This window comes from Dermacentor albipictus, chromosome 4, assembly GCF_038994185.2.
Source record: "Dermacentor albipictus isolate Rhodes 1998 colony chromosome 4, USDA_Dalb.pri_finalv2, whole genome shotgun sequence".
Taxonomy (NCBI): Eukaryota; Metazoa; Arthropoda; class Arachnida; order Ixodida; family Ixodidae; genus Dermacentor; species Dermacentor albipictus.
In genome coordinates, this window is record NC_091824.1 from 33,459,935 (window position 1) to 33,483,284 (window position 23,350).

At 49.3% G+C, this 23,350-nt stretch overlaps 1 protein-coding gene across 6 annotated transcripts in view; it reads left to right on the forward strand.

The window, feature by feature from the left end:
• LOC135900130 (sodium-dependent phosphate transport protein 2B-like) overlaps positions 1-23,081 on the forward strand; it is a 149,133-nt gene extending 126,052 nt beyond the window's left edge. For all 6 annotated transcript variants that reach the window (XM_065429566.1, XM_065429565.2, XM_070536884.1 and 3 more), the window contains 5 exons: positions 14,863-15,135; positions 16,464-16,655; positions 18,669-18,787; positions 19,279-19,387; positions 20,100-23,081. In XM_065429566.1, coding sequence (XP_065285638.1) covers positions 14,863-15,135; positions 16,464-16,655; positions 18,669-18,787; positions 19,279-19,387; positions 20,100-21,109 — 1,703 coding nt within the window. In that variant the 3' untranslated portion in view covers positions 21,110-23,081. The remainder of the gene's footprint in view (positions 1-14,862; positions 15,136-16,463; positions 16,656-18,668; positions 18,788-19,278; positions 19,388-20,099) is intronic.
• Positions 23,082-23,350: the final 269 nt, after the last annotated feature.

Sequence of the window (23,350 nt, forward strand, 5' to 3'; positions counted from 1 at the left end):
CTTTCGTCATCGTCTTGAAATTCCCAGAAGCGTCCCTAGTTTTGTTTATATAGCGTAGTCCTCGCCGGTTCGCTGCCCCCCTCCTTCGGTTCCCATTCATTGCCCAAACTTTTCAGGCCCATCGCTCCAACCGCTTGCGATGCTATTTCGAGATACCGTGGGCATGTAGTATACATCGTGATTCACCATGCCCCTATCCACGGAGAGAGCGTTTTATTGCTTATTTTTTGTTTTGTTTTGTCTGGACCCTTGGTTACAATTGCGCATCCCTCTACGCAACTAGGTTTTCAGTGCCTTCTCGCACGCTAGAGGCTAGGGCTTGGTTGCGACAAATTTACTCTAGAAACGCGTGCATCCCACCGCTTGCGCGGAATGCGCCCGAGTTCAATGACTGCCGTTCAACTAAATTTTGAACTGTGATGTTCTCTGCGGAAATTCGCCAAGCGGGATACCATTTGGGATGATCTGCTCTGGGGACCGAGAGATTTCTCCGGTGTTACTATCAGAACACTAAATGACCTAGAGTGCACCAAACTATGGTACCAATAGTCTTTATCGTCGGGCTTTTTTTTTTTTTCGCGTCCACTTGCTTTTTTACTGAACTTTGATTTCGTGAAATATTTTCGCACTAATCTTTTTTGGCACATTCGTAACCGAAGAAAATAGGCTTTCGTGGTTGCACGTTTGGGAAAACACGAGGACAGCTTTAAAGCAGCAGTGACATGAACTTATAGAGTACTTAGTCATTCAATTTTCTTTTTTGTGATAAATGAATGCCAATGACTTAGAAACGCTGGCAAACGTCATAGCGCCCTGAATTCGCGTTTAATGCTTATTCTTTTACGAACCAATTATGCTTTCGGCGCCTGTGAGATTGGCGCGTCATGACTTTGTTATCCCCTGGATCGCCCCGTTTCTGAGAACGCGTGCTGAACTTAGTTTGTGTGCCACTTTTATGGGCAAAATCGCGATGCCTAGTCTTACTACTACTAGTTAGCAAAATTTCTATCCTGTAGTTGCGATAGTGTCGATGACGCTAGCTGCAGCATTTCGAGGCGAGCCTTTTGCGTGTAAAATGAAGATACGCTGCAAGTGTTTCCCGTATTCCCAACCTGTAGGCTCGCTTAGCGTCAGCCTTTTAATGCCTAGGAACGCGGTTGCGATCCTACGGGAGTCGAGACATTGGAACTAGTTGGTTTGATATATTTACTTTGAGCATAGCGCTTCAGTGACGGAGACGGGAAGTACGTTTTGCAGAATTTGAACTGATTTTCTATTTTCTTTTTGCAAAGTGACACATTTACGCCTGTAGTGCAACACCAAATAGCAACCCACGGAAACACAGGGGAAACCACCGCAGGTATACAATCTCGCAGACTCCTTGTCGTTGTCACATGGCCGCGTCCGTCGAGCGCCATGGTCACAGTAATGCGTTTTTACAACTTCGACAATTGGGGGTGTCCAAAAAAAAAAAATATAGCGTCTGTGACGTGTTCCCAGTTCCTCTATTGCTTCCGGCGCATACAACTTCCAAGAATCATCGCCTTCGAGATCTTTTATAAAACTCCGGGGAAGTGGTCGACTGGACACTGAATTTGGCACTTAGAAATGGGAGCGTCAGTAACACTAATTACGCAAGTTGGAAGAACCGTACGCTGCCCGCAACGCCTTGATTTGTCGGTGATTCGCGCGAAAAGCCTTCGACCCGTTGACAGAAACTGCACTGGGTATTTTTCTTTAATATTTACTTCCTTATTAGTTAAGTTTCTGTTCAGTGATAGTTTGGGCCAGAAAGGGCTAAGACAACGGTTAATGAATGGGTTAAGGCTCATTAAAAATTTTATTTCGCAGCTTTGCAGCATGTGAGGTGCATGTATTGCGATAACAAAATTTATTCACCCGTTGGCACGCGTACAAGTGTGGTATTAACATTGAGTTCAATATAACATCGCATACTGCACATACATCGCACTTGAAATAAAAAAAACGAGTAAACAGTAGATAGTGTCTGCTTGGCACTGGCTTTGTCACTTCCACTTCGAAATGTGTTACGGTGTACATGCAAAAAAAAAAAAAGTCAGCCTCGAATTCATGAATGACACCCGGGATGCACTCAAGTGCAGTTTCTACTAAGGTAAACAGAATTTGGACATCGTTCTGGCTGTAGGGAAAACTTTGCCTGGAGAGACGGTTAGGGCTACAGAAATCCAATTAACACATGATTATGTAAATCACGCAAAGAGAATTTTTGTCGTTACCCCAGTCTATATTCCACAATGCACGTTGTTGGTCAGGGTACTTATACGGGTTCTGTCTATATAGTATTTTAGATGCTGAAATGCGCTACATGCGTCTACAACGATGACGAACCATTTCATCCTTGACGTGGGTCTTCTTTAACATAATTTTGCAATCCCGAGACATCGCAAAGCAGCCGAATTGCCTTTAATCGCCGTATCCTCGCACGATTCATTTTAATGTCGAACGTTAAGTTTGTGGTTATGAGTCGCAGATTATGACCGTAGCCAGCGGGATTAAATGGCAATTTCCCAGGCTGCCATTCATCTCGGGTTTTCATAAAGCAAGCCATTCAGTGTGCAACGGTACCTTGTAGTATGTAAGCAATATGTACAGTGCGCAATGTTGTGGCTTGCGTTGCAGTTGTTTAGGCCAGAGGTGTTGGCGGATGACGCAATAAGCAAGGCTTGCCACTTTCTGCTCTGCCTTTGGGGCCGCTTGCACGAGACCTCTTGCCGCAGAGCTCATTTAATTATTCGTCATTTCCTTACTTGTACTGCATGTCGCAATCATTTTGAACAATATGCTAGTTTCGCAGAAAGAAAACCTGGCAACACTGACTTTATTTGCTACATCTTGCTAAGCGACCTGTTTATGCAAAGAGTAGTTGTTGCACCGCCTTAATCTGACGCCGTTTAAGTTTCCGAGCTTGGACATTTGCTCCACATCACCACTCTTTCTCTCGCACTAAATGTCGCGAAAGCCAATCTTGTGTTCCTGCACATGATGGACAATACGAACGCCGTGTGATTCGTGTTGCCGAGTGTTGTCCCGCTAATGAGCTAGTACCGCTAATGCATTTCGTGAATATTTCGTGTGATGTGCGCGTGCTCGTGAGATCATCGCGCGTGCCGCGAGCAGCAGTCAAGCAGGGAAGCAGATGGTAATAAGTCAGGGGACACTTAATTACCCGCTTTAGGAAAACTCCATTCCAAAACATATATTTTGACCGATAGCCTAATTGGCTAGTGACCGGTAGAAAACAGTCACTGGCATTGCTGTACAATCTGTTACTATATAGCAATAAGTACAAGCATTTGCTGTACATAGTGTAGGAGTTGTCGATCTCGCCGCTGCTACCAGTTGAAGGGGTTGTAGGTCCTAGAGAGGAACTTGGGAGGAACTAGGCGTACATTATTTATTTACAGTATTTACATTTTAAACAAGAGGGACATTCGACAGTCTAGCGTGACTCCCACATGGAGCACGCAAGACGAAGCATACAGCATACGAGCACGAAGCTCCAAACACACTGACGAGCACGCAGCTCACGATCACAGAGCACGATGACGAGCACCCACTGGCAGCGACAAACAGCTGCTTATAAACACTCCGTATTCCCTAGATCCCTAGTTGAGGGAAAAACGGCAGTTCACCGCCGATTCGCAGTCGACCCGCCTTTTTAGAGGAGGAGGGCTCACACACACACGTACGCACAGCTTTCACTGGCCCCACCGAGGCCAGACGGGCTTCGCAGAACTCGGGGCTTACTTCTTGACCAAAGGAGGCGCCTCTTGTTCCCCAAGCTGACCCCGCCGCGTGGCCATCGGTTCTTCATTGTTTTGCGTCTTGAAAGGCGCGTGCGACATTGCCGCCAGATGTATTCCTTCGGGAACTCCCTTGCTCACAGCTGCAGCTGGCTGAGAAAACGTTGAATGTCGGCATCTCTGCAGGCCGTTCCTAACAATACGTACCGATTAGTACGCAGTTATGTGTGCAACAGTTAGGGACATGTGCAGTGTTTCTAATCGGTCCAGTCCCGCCCTCTTTATTTTATTTTAGATAAACAACTAATTACGATTAGTCGGGACTTCGGAAGTGTTGACGCTCGCCGAGTTTTCTTTAGCTGTTGGGATGACATGCGCGTAGCTTTCCGAAGCCTTTGGCTAGCGCAGCCGGTATACAGCCGGAAATCCCACCGTTGTAAACGTTCAGAACTTAACGAGTGGTCGTGTTATGAGCAAGGTTGTTCACTTGGGCAGTTCGATCATGTTTCCTAAACTGAGAACGACAAACACGCACGAGCGAGCACACGACGCAAGCGCTCGTGTCGTCTGCTCACCCATCCCCGTCTTAACGTGCTGTTTTCTGTATGACATGGGCCAGCGCTCTTTCATCACGTGCACCATTTCCGACACTGCTGCAAAACTCGGGCCAAGCTCCGGGCATCAATCTGCGGCGGGTAATTGGCGCTTATGCGCCAGTAACGATTGACAAAATAAAATCTCCCAGTGACACATCCGGATACAAAAACTTGGTGGCTGCAAATTCTTGACACGTCCTTTTCTGTTCTCCTTCTTTCTCTTGCATTACTGGGAAAGTGGTGGTTTGGAGTTTAGGTGTCCGCAGGTTGCGCGTCACTCAGACGGCCCCTCACGCTTAGCACGTGATAACTGTGTCCACGTGCGGCCTTAATTATGCGCACTTTCGCAACAGTGCGATTGTACACCAAAATTTAATCCTGCGGTTTTACCGTCGCCAAACTCCACCGTAGGGTATGGGGGACGTTGTGTGTGTGTGCGTGGGCGGGGGGGGGGTGTTAAATTTTAACACGATACCTAAGGACCCGTGTGGCAGACAATACGGTGTCCCGCGTCGGACGTCGCCTTGGGAAAAAGTATTTCTAACCAAATCCCGAACCACGCATACCCATCCACTTCTCTACCACCAAAGTTGCTCATGCCTTGTGTTTCATTCTTTACCAAGCTATTCCTCGGAATTTTGAGAACAGCAGCCCACAAACAAACGTAATCAAAATAAAAAAAAAGACACCGACAGCACATGTCCTTTATGTTAGCTCTTATTAGTCTAAAAGTGCAAAACAATAACAGGAGATCGACCGCGTTTCTACCAGAAAGCTCGCCTTTGTGCATAGCGTTCGCAACCAGCGTTTCCCGGTACACGTTGCGATTACACAAGCTGCAGTTGAAGGGTAGCATGAGAAGCATCGAGGGTCTTAGAACGCTATCGCGTCCCACTCTTAAAGGCGAAGCGTCCTCCAATTTTTGACTGCCCGGGAGGTCGGTTAACGTGATCCCAATGCCCGACACGCGATGCGTCCTCAAGCGTTCCGCCCTGATCGATGTGCGGCTGCCGCGGCCGGTACGCGTACCCCAGACCTCGTGGTCGACGCCGCGCATTGTCATAGCCACCGTGCCGGGTACGATCGAGGCGCACTGCCCGAGAGCTGTACACAATTTCGCGTCCCTTAGGAAGCCGTACGGCGCGGTTCCGCGACCCTGTCACGGGCGGGAGCGGTTGCGTATATACGCCGATGCCTGTACGCGCCTGTCGCGGGCGACGTCCGTCCACCGACGTCGCTTTGGTTTCCTGTGCCGGCGCGCCTTCCTCCCCACTACGCCGCGCGCTCGCCGTACGCTTACAGGTGCACGAGGTGAACACGTGGAGCGACCGGCGCGGTCTGCCCGGCCAGCTGGCTCCGGGGCTTGGCTTCCACTGTCGTCTGCCCTGTCGGCGCGCACGGTCGGTGTAACCAACTCGGCGCTGCAAGGTGTACGCGTGCATCGCGGTCCTCTGGCGGCGAGTAGCGATGCCAACGAAGCACAGCGTTGCGGGCTCGCTCTCGCCACGCGTTCGTGGCGTTCCCCTATACGGCTTTTCCTCTACGGACGCCCCGAGCGGGCCTCGAAAGTTATCGGTTTTATAAGCGCTTTATTTGCCGAAGCGCGTTGGTCTGGTAACAGGTGCGGAGCGGTTGTGGCGTAAGGTTGAAACTTAAAGCGATTGAGACCCCATGTTAGCCGTGCTCTTTTATTACGTCAGTCGTGCACCGGTGAGCTGCGCGGGCGGCGGGAGACGCCGAATCTTTGAGCGTCCCTAACGTTGCTCGGTTGCAATTTTCCAATCTGACATTGTGGGTTTAATTAAATCTGTTCTGACGTCTGGCTGCCGTCGCCTCGTGCGAAGAGGCGACGGCAGCCAGACGTCGTCGGTTATCCCATCTTTCTTTGTGACATGCGACGTTTGCGGGTGTACGTGGAGCAGGTCTATGTAACTTATGCCCAACTTCAGAGATGCTCGCAGATATTGTAGGGTCGCTGACTCTCGCATACTCGTAGGGCTTGTCGTGATCACTCTTGCAGCAGCTAGAAATGTGGCCAATCCGAATGCTGCTTACGCCTGAGACGGACTGTCGGGATTTTTTTTCTTTTAAATAGTATACGCTGACGATATTTATGACCAAAATTTATTTATATACCTTACATTTATTAATTTATACACACGTAGAATGTGAAAACAGTCGTTTATTGTCCTTCGGCACTTTGTGTAGGCTTGTGGCTACATCGCTCGAAGGTGTTCAGGTTCAGGGGCCTCGCCGGCAACCCTTGACATCTCTACTTGACATCTCACTTAGTTGTCACATAGACGAACTTGCCCATGCTTCGTCCACAGGATCGCACCGGTAGCAGCATCTGTATCATGATAGAAAAAAAAGTGCGCAGATACACGTACGAAGAAGGAAAACAGACAACACAGCGTTAAACTCGCGCCTCAACTTTTATTGAAGACCTAGCGATGCACATGCCTCACAATTACAGAAGTAAACAAGCAAAGCGTAATAAGTAGTGCATTCTTTTACTATTGCCATGTTGGTGTCTACTCGATAATATTTTACGTGCAAAGCGTGATATATATATATATATATATATATATATATATATATATATATATATATATATATATATATATATATATATATATATATATATATATATATTATTGGTAGGTCTTCAAGAAAAATTTAAATGCGAGTTGAGCGCTACTGTGTTTATGTTCTTTCTTCGTATGTACAAAGTTCCGTACTTTTTCCGCCACGCATCTGCACCGACAAGCACTCAAATGTCTGCTCTGGGGAGCGTACCGTCCAGTATACGCGAGCTAGCCGTGAGCTGCCGCATGCATTACAGGAGCTCGGTGTACCGCGACAGACGTCTTTCGCCGGTTCGAACTACGGGTGGCCATGCAAGACTGCGAGCTGCCCTACTCCACAGCAGGACTTCACGCGTCTAGCTGTCATATTAGCGCGGGCGCTAAATGATCTCGCGGAGTCGCAAATGCCCGGACTTCCAGTAGAGAAACAGCTCAGTCAGCATGCTCCTCGGGAAATACCGAACGGGGAGAGTCGGTCTTGTCAACCTGTTGCTCGTACCTTCGTCCTCTCCCTCAAGGTCGCGAATTCACGACACCATCGGAGTCACGCGTTTCGCGAGCACTGGGGGGAATAGAACGACTGTGCAAAGGATCGCCTCTCGGTGCCAAAATCTACTTGGCCCCTCACCCGCGCGTCTCTTAACAGGTCGCCGCCGTTGCGTATCCAGCGCCCTTAGTAGCGCAACGGCCCTAGACGGAAAGCTCTTTCTCTCTCTCTCTGTCGAGTTCAACGCATGTGCTTCTGCTTTCTTGAGGATCGACTCACTTCTCGTGGCGCCGGCAGCTGGTGCGGTGCCAGGTGTCTGCGCGGTCGCGCACACCGTTGCGCGTCCTGCTGAAATATCGCCCTCGCCCTGACAGCTGCGTTCGAAGAGGAAGGCAGTAAAGCAAAGCAGGACAAATGCGTCTGCGTCCCTGGCCTGGCGCGGTTTTGAATCTGCGCAGGGGAGGGAATGCTCTCATGCGCACCTGACATCACTGGCGGTGACGAGCTCACTTTTTTTTTTGCGCAGCGCCGCCAGAGAGGCTCCTGAGGCTCGAAATTGTAGCCTAGGTTTCGGCGCCGAGCGCTTATTTAACCCGAAATTCGCAGCTAGAGAAGCTTCGCCGCCTTCCTCCCTTCATCGAAGTTTTCGTACCGGCAGGTCTGTGTCAATATTCGCGGCAGTCGGCAGAAACGCATCTGACGCTCCAGTTGGCAGAGGGGCCACTAGTGGTTCAACTATTTACTGGACAACGAAACCGATCTCTCCGTTCCGTCTTGTTCTGGTGGATCAACTAACAGAGTAGGTCCGTCGCTGTCTATGGGTTCAGGAATAGACGTATTCTGTAACATAACGCTGCCGAGCAGTCCTCGGCTCATTGAAATGCAACCGAAACATGAAAACGCGAAGCCTTAAAATTTCGTTCATGGACTCAACGTAGCGTCGGACTATAGGGCGTGAGTTTTGCGCAATTACGTATCGCGTATCGAAGTTCTAATCAGGCCCTCTACTAATGTCCCCCCCCCCCCCCCCCAACATTTAGCACAGCTTTACGGATTTTTGAACTTTCCGGTTTCACGTGCCGTGAGGCGTACGTGTCGCATGTAGCTTCCAAGAATGAGACTCGTGGACGTAGAATATGATTGGTCGAGGTCGCGCTGTCACGATTCCATTCCACTTTCCCATCTCGGGCTTCATCGGTGATCCGGCCGGCGTTCCGGCAGCGTTATCACCCCTATTAGCCGATCGTGAGCGGCTGATGATAAAGAACGCAATCGGGCGGCACGAGTCCTTGCATACTATATCTGCCCGATGTTCGCGTAATCAGGCTTCCCTGACAATGCGCATACGCAGATCGATCGCATATCCTGCGATGGAGATTTTTCATGGCGCGTCGCGCGCATTTCTGTCGGTATTACGCCCCGAGCACGTGCCAAGGGTGCGATTCGTTTGGTCGCCTTCCTATTCCGGTCGTCGGGGGCGAAAAGGTGATGAGGCGTCGCTTATCTGTCGTCCAGACACTGGCTCAGCGGTCCCTCTCTGTGTACTTACTGACGCTTTGGCTTTTTTTTTTCTTGCTGTTTTCTACCGCGCTAAGTTTGTCTCGGTATGCCCACGCTGCCCGATGGCGATTGCCGGCGTTCGCTAACTTGTACAGTTATCTTCTGCGCACCGTTTATGGACTCATCTTTTTTAATGTTTTGTTTCCTACTGCGACCGTTAGACTACGGACGGCATGAGCGCTTTAGTATGTGCGAGTTTGGTGGATAGCGTTACCTGCCCGCTATGATGCAGTCGCTACGGAAAAAAAGAAAACCTCCCCCTCAGTTTTCTTTGTCTCATCGTTCTCTGTGATTATCTGCCGCCCTCCGCAGCGTTTCTTTTTGCCTAGGCATGCCGGTGAAATATTTGTCATCTATTCCACGCAACACGTGACGTGACCAGGATACCCATACTCGTGGTCTGGATACTCTAGACGTATCCTAATACCTTGCCTTCATGAAATGATGCTGCTATAATTTCCGACAGTGCTTGTGCATCGTAAAGCCAAAAAGATACGCTATGCTGCACGACTAGCACCTAGCCCGTGAAATTGAATATTTATCTTCGTGTTCGAGAAATAAGCAAACGTTCCGTTATCCTAACGCGGCATATCCTTTATTGTCTTCATGCCTCTTATTTTTTAGATTGCTTTGTTTATTTCGCCCTTGGAGCGAGGGATCAATTGCCCTAGGTTTGTGGGCAATAACTGTGGGCAAAAGTTAGGCGGTAAACATATCAGACTGCAACTACTTTCGCGTCGTTCTGCGCGTAACACACTGCGTAAAGGAGGCCTACGAAAGCCAGCTAATTAAGCCGCTGCATGCATACCTCCGCGGCTGCGCCAAAAATTTTTTTCTCCCCTTTTAATCTGGTTTCAAGATGCACGCACTTGAGGGGAACGACGGCATACCCACCATGGTATGCACGTGTTGGAATGAAGACGGCGGCGGTTCCGCTTTTACGCGTCCTCAAATTCCGGCGACCCCGCAGAAAACGCCGCGGGCGGATGCATCCCAGCCGACTGGTTCTTGTTGTACCCGTCCTAGCTCCCAGCACATGTCTGGGTGGCCACGTAGCCGAACACGCGACGAACTTGTACCGTATGTAGGATCTGGGCAACTTCTTTAGATGGGTGTTTGGGGCTAAAAGCACGCTTCGAGTACGACTCCTGCTGTCGGGTGCTACAATGCATTAACTTGAAAGAATCGGCTAATATGGGTTAGCCATATTCAACCGAAGCAGGTGCCAACGACACGGGCAAAGGTGAAGCCACACAGAAAACGGCACCTTGCGCTGACGGACGACGGATTTATTATTGCGACAGACAAAACATTTAAATACGCTGGAACGCGTGATCAAAGGCACAGACACGAGAAAAACGTAAAGAGAACCAGGGGTCGGTCGCACGCGAACAATGGAGCATGCACGTGGTAGATATACACAGCTGCATTCACTACTGGACCTCGACCCTTGGATAAATGGAGGGATATGGTGAGCACCCCCTTTGAATTAAGGTGGTGGCTTATACCTCTGAGCTCGTTATCGACACCTTACATCCGTGCTTAATATATACACTAATCATGTATCATGACTATTAATGACGTGAGCGTGGATATCGCACACATGTACACACGGAATGTAATCAAGCTCTCGGATGTCCCCTGAAAGAAGCTTTTGGTTGGATTCGATTGGATTGGTGATGCATTAGTTGAAATACAGTAAAAAGAAAACAGGAAGACAAAGGACAACACGTTACATCATAGTACGAGTACTACTGGACTCAATACATGCTATACTTTGTAGGAAGAGCGTGCGCCGAGCCATTCGTGCCTGGCTTACGGACACTACAGTAAAATGCTAAATTTTTAGCAGATGTCGGTCTGCACTGCTGAGCAAGTTCTGCACAAAGCTATTCCGTATTTATTGTGAACCACGGTACTCGACTGTGTAGTGCAATACCCATGATTCATGCTGGCAAACCATCTAACCCGACGAAGATCTCAGATTTGACTTTTCCGTGATGTTTATTATATGCCACGAGGTCGTTAGACGAGACCCTCCCGCATTCGAGTAGCCCAGAGTGTCGATTCCATTTCGTTCCTTCGGAGGGGCAGCACGTATGGCTTCTGCTTGGCTATAATATTCTCACTTACGGCCGTTTTAGACGGGTTTTTGGTAACAACTAAGACTTCTGTGGCTACGTTAACGAGTTTAAGGCCGGCAGACCCTGTCCCGCGTTCGCCCCTCGAATTCCAGCAGTTATGGGGATAGTTAGGTGCCCTTTTGATTCGTTTGCGCTGCGTTTCAGCTGACGTAGGAGTCGGCGTTCGTCCTCCACTCAGCGCGGTCGTGTGTGCGTTCGCGCGTGTTTATGGCCCGGCGGCCGCTCGCTGCGTCTAGGGAGCTGCAGCCGGGCCGTCATCGTTTTGGCGGAGAGCCCCGGATCGATACCAGTGGCTCGCCATGGAACGACCTTGGGCGCAGACGAGTCTCGAAAGCGCTGGCGCGCGCCTCCCAAAAGTCGACCGTGGGGTGCGGCTCGCATCGCTGGTTCCCGCCCGATCTGCTGCAGCAGCGAGAGCAGCGAAAAAAGTCTCCGTGTTGTCTTCGCAGAGCAAAAGAAGAAAAGGCCGAGGGCTCGCGTGCCGTTTCGTTTTTCTTTTCTTTTTGTTCGAGATGCTTTTCACTGGGGCTGATTGCGTCTCGGCCGATCAGCAATCACTGCGTGCCGGGGCGTGGGGCGTAGGAAGCCACGGAAATTATATCAGATGCTCCTTATTATCACAATCGTTAAAGCAGACGCAGAGGCTGGTAACACGGTATCTTAAGAGCGCGATTCAACTCGCGAGAATAGCTTTTGTATTTCCGCTTCCTGTCGTAATGGATTACTTGTCCAGTGGCGTTTGTACGAAAAAAGAGATTAAGAAGAGAAACGTTCTCCGTAGACATGTTCGACTTGTTTGCAAGGCGGCTCTTGCAATCTGTGCCGCAGCAAATAACGCCTTGTCGAGTTACGCCGTGTCTGTTCGTAACTTATTCGGGCCTCTTGGAGCGACCGAGCCATGGCCACCGCCGTGGCTCGGTGGCTCTGGCGTTCAGCTGTTGAGCACGTGGTCCACGGTTCGATTCCCCCGGCTACGGCGGTTGCATTCTGGTAGGGCGGAGCGCGTGCATGTCAGCTTACCAGCTAGTGTAAGCAACACCAACTGGTTATAGTTAACTCGGATCACCGGCCTCACCCACACTCTACGGCATTCCGCATAGCCAAGGCGTAGTTTTTGGCACCTAAAGTCCTATAAATTATTACACTAATGGCACACGGTCTCTCCGAAGTAATCATTAGTTGCTCGCACAGCTGGCGTTTGGGTGCATTAGGTGGTACGGCTCGGATTATTTCCCGTAAATGGGGGTTATCAATTTCACGTTTAGATGGGGATGTTCAGAAGTCTAAAATAAAGCATCGCGTAGCGCCTGCATGGTATCACTTATTTATTTCACAATACTGGAACAGTTCGCAACTTACGTTGCCGTAATATTTTACATAGAAAGGACACGAAGAAATGGTAAAATGTGAAAGAAAAAGTCTGCCGATAACGAGAACCTTAGAGACGACGCGTTTCAGTTGTTGCAAAATATAGCGGGGGCGTTGGGGTGCTCGCTGTAAAATTTACGCTCTCAAGAGCGTAAGCACTCCTTCCGACAGTGCAGTGACAAATTGGCCCTCAAGTCAGCTACGTGTAGTACCGCGTACTTCGTGGCTAATGACGCGAAAAAGTTGGTAATCCATGTCTGCATGGGGCAGAGATAAGGCAAGAATCTGAAAATAGTGGATTTTAGCGCATTGCATTCGTCCGCCTGTTTTCCATAGCGGACAGCACGACTCTAAAGGTTCCTGTAAAGGTCGTGATATCGCAACCTACTCCGTAGAACTGCCACTGCGACCTGACTGGAAATATTTCACTGATCAGCACCTTGATTCGTTATTTTGCGCAACTTGCCAGGCCGCGACACCTGGAGCGTGGTATAAAAAATAAAAATAAGAAGGTACGTATGAACGCACCATACGTTACGGCTGGCGTAAACCTGTCCCCAATGACAGGCGTGACGTTTAATGCTGGCAGTGTGCTATCTGTCCTATTGTCATTGTTTTTTTTTTCTTGCGTGTGCTGTTGGCCGGGGGCCAATTACGCAAGACAGACGTCTTCGCGGCCGACGATTAGCCCTTGCGCAATGTCCTTAAAGGTTATTTGCGCTTTGCTTCGATTTCGCCCGCTCTGAAGGGTCGCTGGAAGGTGAAGACTATTCACCTCATCAACTAGTTCAGTGAGCCCACTCGAATGAATGTAAACAGTCGTGTCTTTTTTTTTTGTAGTAGTAGTTGTTGTTGTTGCAGTTGTTATTCTCCGCTGTACGGTTTAACGTACTCTCGCGTATGAAAGGCACACAAGCAGCGCTGAATGATCAGTTGTGAAAGTATGCGCCAGTGCGCTCGCGGGCCAATGCACTATTATGAGTCGTTCTTGGAACTTCACCGAGTCAGACGTCATTGCCGACGCTGTGTCAGTGTTAGACCTTTATGTGTCAGTGTTAGTCGTTGGCAGGTTTGACAATTCTGCGCGTTATGACGAAGCTACATTGTAACGCTCGTCGAAAGAAATGACTGATGTGGCTCGGATGTTTGTTTTATGCTTCTCCACTGAATAGTGGAGCACAAACTGGTAGCCATCTGTACAAGCGTAATTGGCCTGCATGAATCTCAGTGACATCTTGCTTGTCGTCGCGATGCGAATATCCCACTCAACTAATGAGGAAAGGTCACACCATTTGTCTTTCTGTGGCACGTCTTTCGTATACGTGCTTTCTCTATACAATGTGTATATTGTGATTTCCTGACAATGCATTCTCGCTGTTCTACTAGGGTACAATAGTGCCGTGGATGAGCCAGTTAATTCTGTAACATGAGGGCCACGGAATGAATAATCTGTCCGTATATTGCAGTTTGACAAGTCTATTAAGAACCAGGCCTTTCTGCAGCAGCGAGAACTCCAGCATATGTTAACAAGCTTTCTCATGCCGAAAATATTAACGTTAGTATTGGAGGCGACGTTCCAAAAATGTAAATAAATGTCGGCGCTTGCTGAATTGTCTCGCCTCGCAGGTGGTTCCTCAAAAGCGTGCTCTGGACATACATGGTGAACACTGTAGATGTACTTTTCCCGTGAGGGGGCAAAAGTGAACCTGCAGCGTAGTAAAAAGCTTAATGCATAAGCCTATGTACAATAAGCATGTTTATCGGTTTTCAAGTTTAATCACGTGCTCCCTTGCAGAAGCACGTAAGAATTGTATACAGGTGCATCAGTTTGGTTTGTAAGGTTGTCGTAAAGTTGCATTAGCATTTTGTTTGTTCACATTTTCGGCGATCGCGTACAGTTTATCTGTTAATTGCACATATTTCTGCCTATAACCAGATCTCTTTGGGGCAACTTGTGCTTTCGTGTACCAAATCCTGAGGTAAGGATACAGTGCTCGTAGTAAGCATTTAAGGTATTTCCGTGCCAATAGCAAGCAAGTTTCCTTGTATGCTACTCTTTTCCATGTCTTTATTTCGTTTGATCGCCTGTGTATTCATATGTGTAGTAAGACTATGAAAGCAGAGCTGTACAGTGTCGCCCAATGCTACAAAGTACGTCTATGAAACAAGCCAGCTGTTTTTTTGTTGTGCTGTCTGGTTCTTTGATGAAACGGTTACGTGTTGACAACTACTCGCATCAATATCAGCAGGCAGTGCTGTTGGTCCTTTCATCGTAACCGGGGCAGCCTCTTAGCAACTGTCGCTCTTCCCGTTCTGTCTTTGTTTCGTGTGCAGAGCTCAGCCCTGGCGGCAAGATCCAGCGGGTGGCGCTGGGCCTGTGCAAGGGCCTGTGCCTGGTCGCGCTGCTCTACATGTTCATCTGCTCGCTGGACTTCCTCAGCTCGGCGTTCCGCCTGGTCGGCGGCAAGACGGCCGGCAAGGTGATGCAGCAGAACGAGGTCCTCAAGAACCCCGTCGTCGGCCTCATGATCGGCGTGCTCTCCACCGTCCTCGTGCAGAGCTCCTCGACCTCGTCCTCCATCATCATCACCATGGTCGGCGCGAACCGTGAGTGTTGGGCTCGAGCCTTGTCGTGGAATTGTTGTGTGCCTGCTCGTGCGTAAGTGCCCGTTAAAGGGAATTAGAGAAAAACGAAAACCCTTTGGGAAAATTGGGAAAGCGTGCAAGGGGGAAAGAAAATGGTCATCCACCAGCGCTCAGCACTAAGCAACAGAGCTTCGCGGTGATAGAATTAGTTCTGCTCCGGGGATCGCACCCAGCGCCTTTCCGGAGATGGTTGCTCTGCCATCAGAGCTAACCATGATCCAGGCTAACAGGTCGCAGGGCGAGGTCGAGTTGGCGAGCAAGTCGAAGTGCAGGGGGACATTGAATATGGAAAGTCAGTTCGACAGAAAACCAGTGTGGTTTAATTTGTTGTTCATCAGATCGATAAGAATTTTTTTTTCGTTTCATGAAAATATTTGCTCCACCTTGCGGATTTCTGCAGAACTGATTGGCCAGTGTAAAAGCGGTCTGCGCTCTTCAACCTGCCGTACCCTCTTCGGGCGCAGTTTCTTGCCCAAAAGCAATTGTTCTCGTACTTGCGAGCATAGTTTCTTCTCTAGTCTGGTTGGTGCCTGGTTCGTAGCCAACCGATACAATGATTCTTGCATACGGTGCATGCGCTTGCCAATTATATTGCATGCAAGACAGTAATATCGCATAACGTAAGCTTGCGGTGGTCCTTTGTATATCATGAAATATTTTGTCAATATAGGGAGACGCGATTATGTATTTGTACACGAATATGTTGTGCAGCACATATCGACATCGTTTGCTGTGCAGAAATTATTTTCCCTAATCTCGAACTTCTGATTATGCCAAACATTTAGTCGCCATATGTCTGATATGCGATGGTAGTCGCATCGTTACATACGGTCTATTTCTGTGACCAGTTGGCACGCAAGTGGATGTTTCTGTATTTACCGACCGTTATTGGCAACATACCGTTACTGCGGTATCGTTAAAGTAAGCAAATGCTAGGCACGCCTGCAGAAATTGGAGTATCGGTGATTGACGCAGACATCAGCTGTGTACCGGTACTAACGGCATCTCATGCTGCTAGCCACCCTTTGTCAAACAGCATGGGGGCGGCGATGGTGAAAGTGCAGACGAGGTATCCAGAGGCCGAGGCGGCCCGTCAAATTGACGACCAACACGAAATTTTAGATGCCGCTGTTAACGTGTTTGTCGCCAAGACGCCATTTTTTTCAAGGCTGCTGTCTCCAGAGCCGTCCGAGTCCCAAGAGTGTGTTTCTCCGCGTTGCAGTCGTTCTGAAGCGATGGCGCGCGCTGACTGTTGGGTTCGCTTTTCTTTTCCTCCCTCGCTTTCTCAGTGATCCAGGTTCGCGACGCCATACCCATCATCATGGGCGCCAACATCGGCACGTCGGTGACCAACACCATCGTGTCGCTGATGCAGAGCGGCGAGCGAAACGAGTTCCGCAGGGCCTTCGCCGCTGCCACCGTGCACGACATGTTCAACTGGCTCACGGTCATCGTCCTGCTGCCCTTGGAGGTCGCCTTCGGTGAGCTCTCTTGTCACGTCACTGCCGTGCGGCCGCATGCGCGTTGCACACACCTGTCGCGTTCCCCCTCCCTGCCTGTAAATCTTCCGGCGCCCACTCGACGTGTTCGTGTGCCTGGCTTGCTTGCTTTGGTGTCCGTTCGCGAGTGCTGGTTTTATCTTCTCGCTTTCTTTTTTTCACATTCGTCGTGTATTACACGTGGAGTGGCATGCCAGGCATGTAGCCAGGATATAACCCTTTCAGTCAACATTGTCTTTCTTGTTTGTTCTGACCCACAGCGCCAAGGTGAGCCAATGCGCGTGGAATGTGCGTACCATTCTGCGGTGCGTAGAAGCACAGAAGGCGGGCGAGTTGGTATGATTGCGTCGTCAATAACCAGCGCACAAACCAAGGGTGTTAGCGAACGTAATCCTAACCACTTGACCAACGAAGATTAATCGTTAGAAGAAACCTCTACGAAGGAGGAACGGAAACATCCGCGAATAAGCTTTCGGAAAAAGAGGGCGTACGAGATTGTTTTGCGAGAGTGTTCGGGAACATCACTCGTGGTCAACTCACCGGCAATGGCAGCGGAGTTGCCTCGAATACTTGTCCCTCCGGATGCCAACGTTAAAACTTCTCTCTCGCTGTCTACCACTTGCTGAGTTGTTTTCCGTAATCCACTTCATTTGCTGGGCAAGTTTGTTCGTCGAGCAGGGTGTGAGAAACTAGCAAAAACTTTATTGAGAGCTCCCGAGTAGTAGGCAAGCAATAGAGCTCCACTTTGCCATGCCTTGGTCGCACCTAGCTTAACCTTTGGCTGCGCCTAATATAGCATTTGACAACTCTATTTCATCACCTCTCCTGTTTTTCTCGAAATTTCCATACCTGTCAGACTTTCTCACCCTCTTTTACATCGACGCCGCTAACTAGGACCTGCGGTTGGACTGGAAACGTAGCGAAAAAAAAAAAAACAGATTCAAAGGAACAGAGGACTAACACTTCTGTTCTCTGTGCCCAAATTCTTGGCGCTGATTTGTTCAGTCAGCGTGATACACCAACTAGCTCAGAAGTCAGTCCTTCTGTAGATCCTGCGGGCGTATTTAATTTGCGTGAGCTATCAGAAAAAAATGTGATTAACGACGAAAGACAACGCATATCAGTATTTTCTTCATAGGAACTCGTACTTTGGCGTCCGGGATTGTTGCGAGGTATGTTGCTGCAGGATCTGGCTTGCGAGAATGACGGCCCAGGGTCATATGTCGGATACCGTTGACGCGCAAGGACGCGCTGTAGTTATTTTTGTACTCGCTTGCGCTTCAAATTTGTGGTGCTTGTTACATATGCCGACGAATGATGGGTTAAATGCGCTAGCGTGTCACCTTCGTTACACGCTTCGCCGTCGTGCATAGCACGTGTTCTTATCATTAGGCATGTCGTTCTCTTTTTAGAATAGTACCGACAGAAAACATGGTGGTTGTCACGCATGCCCGTGCAACTGTCCCTTTAAATTCCTCGGCGTAAAGGTTCCGGAATGCCGTGACCTAGAGCGTACTGTAGTTCCAAGGCCTCCAGAGGCACGTGTTAGGTTTGTCCATTGCGGAATCGATGTGGTTACATGCGAACGCATGTAACCACATCGATTAGTTTGCCATAACGTTCTTTACGTCATACGAGCACGTCACTGCACATAGGTAGCACGTAATCCGAGCGACTTCACCGCATTTTTTTTTTTTTTACAGCAGCAGCAATGGCTGTGGCTGTGCTTTTCTTGCTGCTGAGCGTGAGGTCGCGGGCTCGAATCCCGGCTACCGCGGCCGCACTTTTATAGAGGCGACAAGTAAACATGCTCGTGTAATTCAATTTGGGTGCGCGGCAAGCACGCTGAGCGTTCGTAATTTGGAGCCCTCTGCTACGGCGTCACTCAGAATTGCTGTACGACGTTAGACCTCGTGACACAACGTTTCTTTTTTTTCGCTACAGCAACACGTATTGATGTGTAATTTGTTTTTTTTTGTTTGTTCGTAACCGCAGGTGTACTCTACCACTTGACCAGCGCCATCATGAACTCCACCAACTGGACGACTAACAAAAATGCTAACAGGGACTTCTTGCAAGTCTTGACGAAGCCGTTTACCAGCCTTATTATTCAGGTATGGTGGCGTGTCTCAATTATGATTGCAGAACGCGTTACTAACCTTCCAATAAATCTTACGTGCATTAAAAAAATTTCATCACTGCACCGGCTCAGTGTGCGGCGTTTTTGTGGAGAATGCATTGCAGGCAGCTTGCTATGTGCATATTTATTAGCTGAATAAAAATACTCATTGATAAAGAAACAAATATTCGGTTTTTTGATGCAGTTTCACTTTCACAGTGTAATTGTACACTTTGTGGTGTTGTGCTAGAGACTGCGATATTGGCCTTGGGACCTTCAAATTACGCTTTTCGAGTCAAATGGCGCAGCCAGTCATTACGCTGACACCTTTGTAATTCGCTCCACTCTACTCCTTTCACTTAATGATTTGACTGTTTACGACTGCACTGACGTTTTGTAATCTGGCGTCCGTAAACTGTGCTGCCATTACTTGGCGGCTCATTGCGTCTTGGAAATGCTTATTGGTGATTTTGTTTCTTTCTTTAGTTGGACAAAAAGGTAATCGAGAAAGTTGCTATCGGGGACGAGACATACTACAACCAATCTTTGATCAAACGGTGTTGCAACGCGACCAGCGATGGATGTGTCACACATTGTAAGTACAATAATTCGCTGTCACATTTTGTTCTCTAAGCGTAGGCTTGATCTCTAGAACATATCGGTTAAAGCGTGGTATACGTCGGTGCAACAATTCTTGCTGCCAGTTTGGAATTAGAGCGGGAATACAATTTTTGACACTCGGGTGTTAAACAATCTTAAGGCTAAAATTGAGCATATTGCCATCCTCAGCCTCACGAACGCATGCAGTTTGACAGTAATACAATGCGGAATAGTAGGAATGTATGAGCACGCTATTATAAGATTGATCCGGCACCTCCCGAACACAAGCGATGGGAAGAGCGAAACGTGTTGGTAAGCAGTCACTGCAACTTCAAAAATTTTACTGTTGGTCATGCACAATATTGTGCTGTTTTGTCAGTGGTCTGTCAACCTTTGCACCCCATAACTTGTGGATGTGGCCACGCTGCAAACCAATGCCAAAGTGGGAATGAGCCAACCACTGTGGTAGGTGACCGTTATCTTCGATACCAATCAGTTCGATACCAAAGAGTTCGAAAAGCCCCTCGCCCCTCGTACGTAGCATGGTAGTGACGGTAATACGTGTGACGTACGATGTGACATCGAGGGCGCGTGTTGCTTCGCATCGCGAGTGCTGCTAACTCGGCTACAATACTTGCAACGCGAAGTGAAGCTTGCTTCGGTGTTCGGGAAGACACGCGGCCAACATGTACCGCCCTTGCTTGCAGGCAAATTCGCCCTGGCCTCCCTGGACTGGCAAGACAGCTTCGTTGGCCTCTTGCTGCTGGGCATTTCCCTGCTGACGCTCTGCGTCTGCCTCATCCTCATGGTCAAGCTGCTGCACACGATGCTTCGCGGTCGCATCGCGGTCATCATTAAGACGACAGTGAACGCCGAGTACAGGTTCCCGTACTCCGTGCTGGTCGGTTACGTCGCCATCCTGCTCGGCTGCGTCATGACCATCCTCGTGCAGAGCTCTTCCATCTTCACCTCGGCGCTGACGCCGCTGGCGGGCATCGGCGTCATCAGCCTGGAGCGCATCTACCCGCTGACCCTGGGCTCCAACATCGGCACCACGACCACGGGCATTCTGGCGGCGCTCGCCGCGGACTCGAGCCGCATCAAGTACACGTTGCAGATCTCCTTCTGCCACCTCTTCTTCAACGTGCTGGGCATCTTGATGTTCTACCCGCTGCCCTTCACTCGCTTCCCCATCCAGCTGGCCAAGATCCTGGGCAACACGACCGCCAAGTACCGCTGGTTCTCGGTTCTCTACCTGCTGTGCATGTTCCTCTTCTTTCCGGCGGCCGTGTTCGGGCTGTCCATGGCCGGCATGGTCGTGTTCATGGTGGTCCTCATTCCCATCCTGGTCATCCTCGCTGCGGTGATCGCCGTCAACCTTCTTCAGCGGAAGGCGCCCCACGTGCTGCCCGAGAAGCTGCGCAGCTGGCTGTGGCTGCCGGAGTGGATGCGTTCGCTGGACCCGCTCGACCGCGTCATCGGAGCCGTCGTTGGCCGGTGCGGCTGCTGCCAGCGGCTGTGCCCGCCCCAGACGGCGCACGACGCCTCGGCCATGCCCACGATGCGGGAGGTGTCGTCCCAGATGAACTTCATCGAGTCTCGCCGGTCGTCCTGCCCGTCGGACTCGCAGTCTGACCTACAGGCCTTCGAGAACTCTGCTTTCAACTGGACTAAAGACAAGCAGAATGGTGGCGCCACGTTTATAACCCAGCTATAGCGCCCCCGCAGGTCATGTGCTGTGATGTAAATACGCGCATCTTTATATATATGTGTATTATATATACGCGAACTCCTGCCTTGTATATAAGACTTCATGTGTGTGCATGTGTGCGCGAGCGATATGTGAGTGCGTTCGAGTGGCTCCAGCGAACGTGGTTGGCGTGGTTTTTTTCGCGGGTGTGTCTGACAACATAGAAGCCTTACTTGTAGCCTAGAACTTGCATTAGAGCACTAGCCGCGAACGTTACTTTCTCGCTGTGTGTTACCAGTCGTCGTTAGGTTTTCCACATCTATCTCGTAGTACATATAGCGAACAATACTACTATAGATGTCCACGCGGTATTCCTGTAGAAGTGGCAGAGATCGCCAGACTATTGTGATAAGTCTTTCTTGGGCACCTATGAAACATCGTTGGCGAAAGTAGTCAGTGGCGTAGTACAGTTAACCACGTAGGTCGACGACTAAGCGAGCTGTAAGCTTCTTTCGTGCTTTTGATCTCACATCAGTATCGTTAAAGTACTAGATATCGATGTCTAGGCACCTGTCGGATTTCGCTAGCGAAGTTGTCCACCAAATGCTGTAGTACATCGCTGTAATATCGGAGAGAAAAAAAAAAGTGCCATTCAGAAAGCTTACTTTACTGCTTTCTGGCGCAGGTATCGCTTTCAGTACTTCGTAGTCATAGTTACGGCAGCATGTAGGTTTTTAATCTGTTCACCATTTTATCGCGCACTTCGAAGCGACGTTGAAAGGTGCTGCAGTCTTGGAACGCAGAACGACCTTGGAATGCGCTTTGTGGCTGCATTCGTGTAGAGGTCGTCTTGCCCCGCAAATCAATAGGAGCGCAACCTTTGTCGTAAAGTGCCACCACGCAGCGCTTTAGTGTTTTATCTTTTTTTTATTACACGTGACCTAATGTTAGATAATATTAGGCCATCTCATCGTCAACATTTTTTTTCTCGTCCGACAGTGTCGCAATCTATTCCTTTTTGCCACCCGGACCCTCGAGCATCCCTTTCCCCCCACTCCTTGTAAATGTGAGAACGTGACCCGACTGGCTTTCCGTTCTTCGCATTCTAGCTTGTCCGCCGCAGGGTCTACCTTAGAAACATACATTCCAAGGCATCGGACGTGCACACTTAGGTCGTCTCGTGTGCGGTACTTAGAACATTACTCGAGGTAAAAAAAAAAAAGTCCATCTGAATTTTCGAGACCCTGTATGTGTACCTCGTTGTCGTCGCATCATGCACATCTCTTGGTGTCGCGATCGTGTTTCGCATTACACGTAGCCAAGTGCTTTCTGGTTCGTCCACCCAATGGCATGTGCACCTCACGCTATGTCGTCGGCGGCAGTTCGGCGCGCGCATGCTGCAAGTCATCGGTGCACAGTACGCTACTACGGAGTGCCTGCAAAAGTGTCATGTCCCTGTCTTCCCTGTACAGTCTGTCCTGTGCTTAGCTTCTGTTACTGAATCGGCGGATGACTTAGCCGCATCTTTACCGAGCAAAAGGTTGGCCACTCTCCTTTCGGCTCATTTTTTTAGCTTCGGGAAAAGAGTTCAAAGTTCGCGCGTACGAGGCCGTGGGTGCCTGCTCCGTTTGATCCCACGGAGATTCTTTGGACTGTTCTGGGCAGCGTGCTGGTGACGCGTTTACAACAGTTTGCCGGGACCCACCGATGGTGCGACGTGTACAGAATGCAATTTGCGCTTTCGGCTAGCGCCGGAGTCTCTGCATTTCCGAAGGAGCGGAATACTGGAGTGGTTACGTGTGCGTATTCCGTTATCTTGCGATATGATCATCTTTTGCATTGTTTTACTCTTTGAAAGGAAAAAAAGAAGCCCGTTTCATTATTTATTATGTTCAGTGTCAACCTCTCGAAGAGCGAAAGAAAAAGTCGCATTCAATCAGTACAATCAAGGTTGAGCAAACTGAAGCAGAAATAAAATGTTTTTAATTCCTTTTTCTAACTTGGTGTATTCACTCTTTGTAGTAGTGTAATCCATGTGTGAGACATGTGAAACGATCGGCTAACGTATCAATCTCTTTAAGCGCCTGCGCCGATTGAGGTACACGAAGCCTTCGTGGTCTGAACCATGACGTCACCTAAGTGAACGAGCCCACATAAATCAGTGACATATGAACGACGGCGTTTATCCTGGTCTTTTCGTTACTGTTCAATGGAAGCTTGTCCTAATCATAGATAATGCGGACCCAAGCACTTGGACATTCTTGCTTG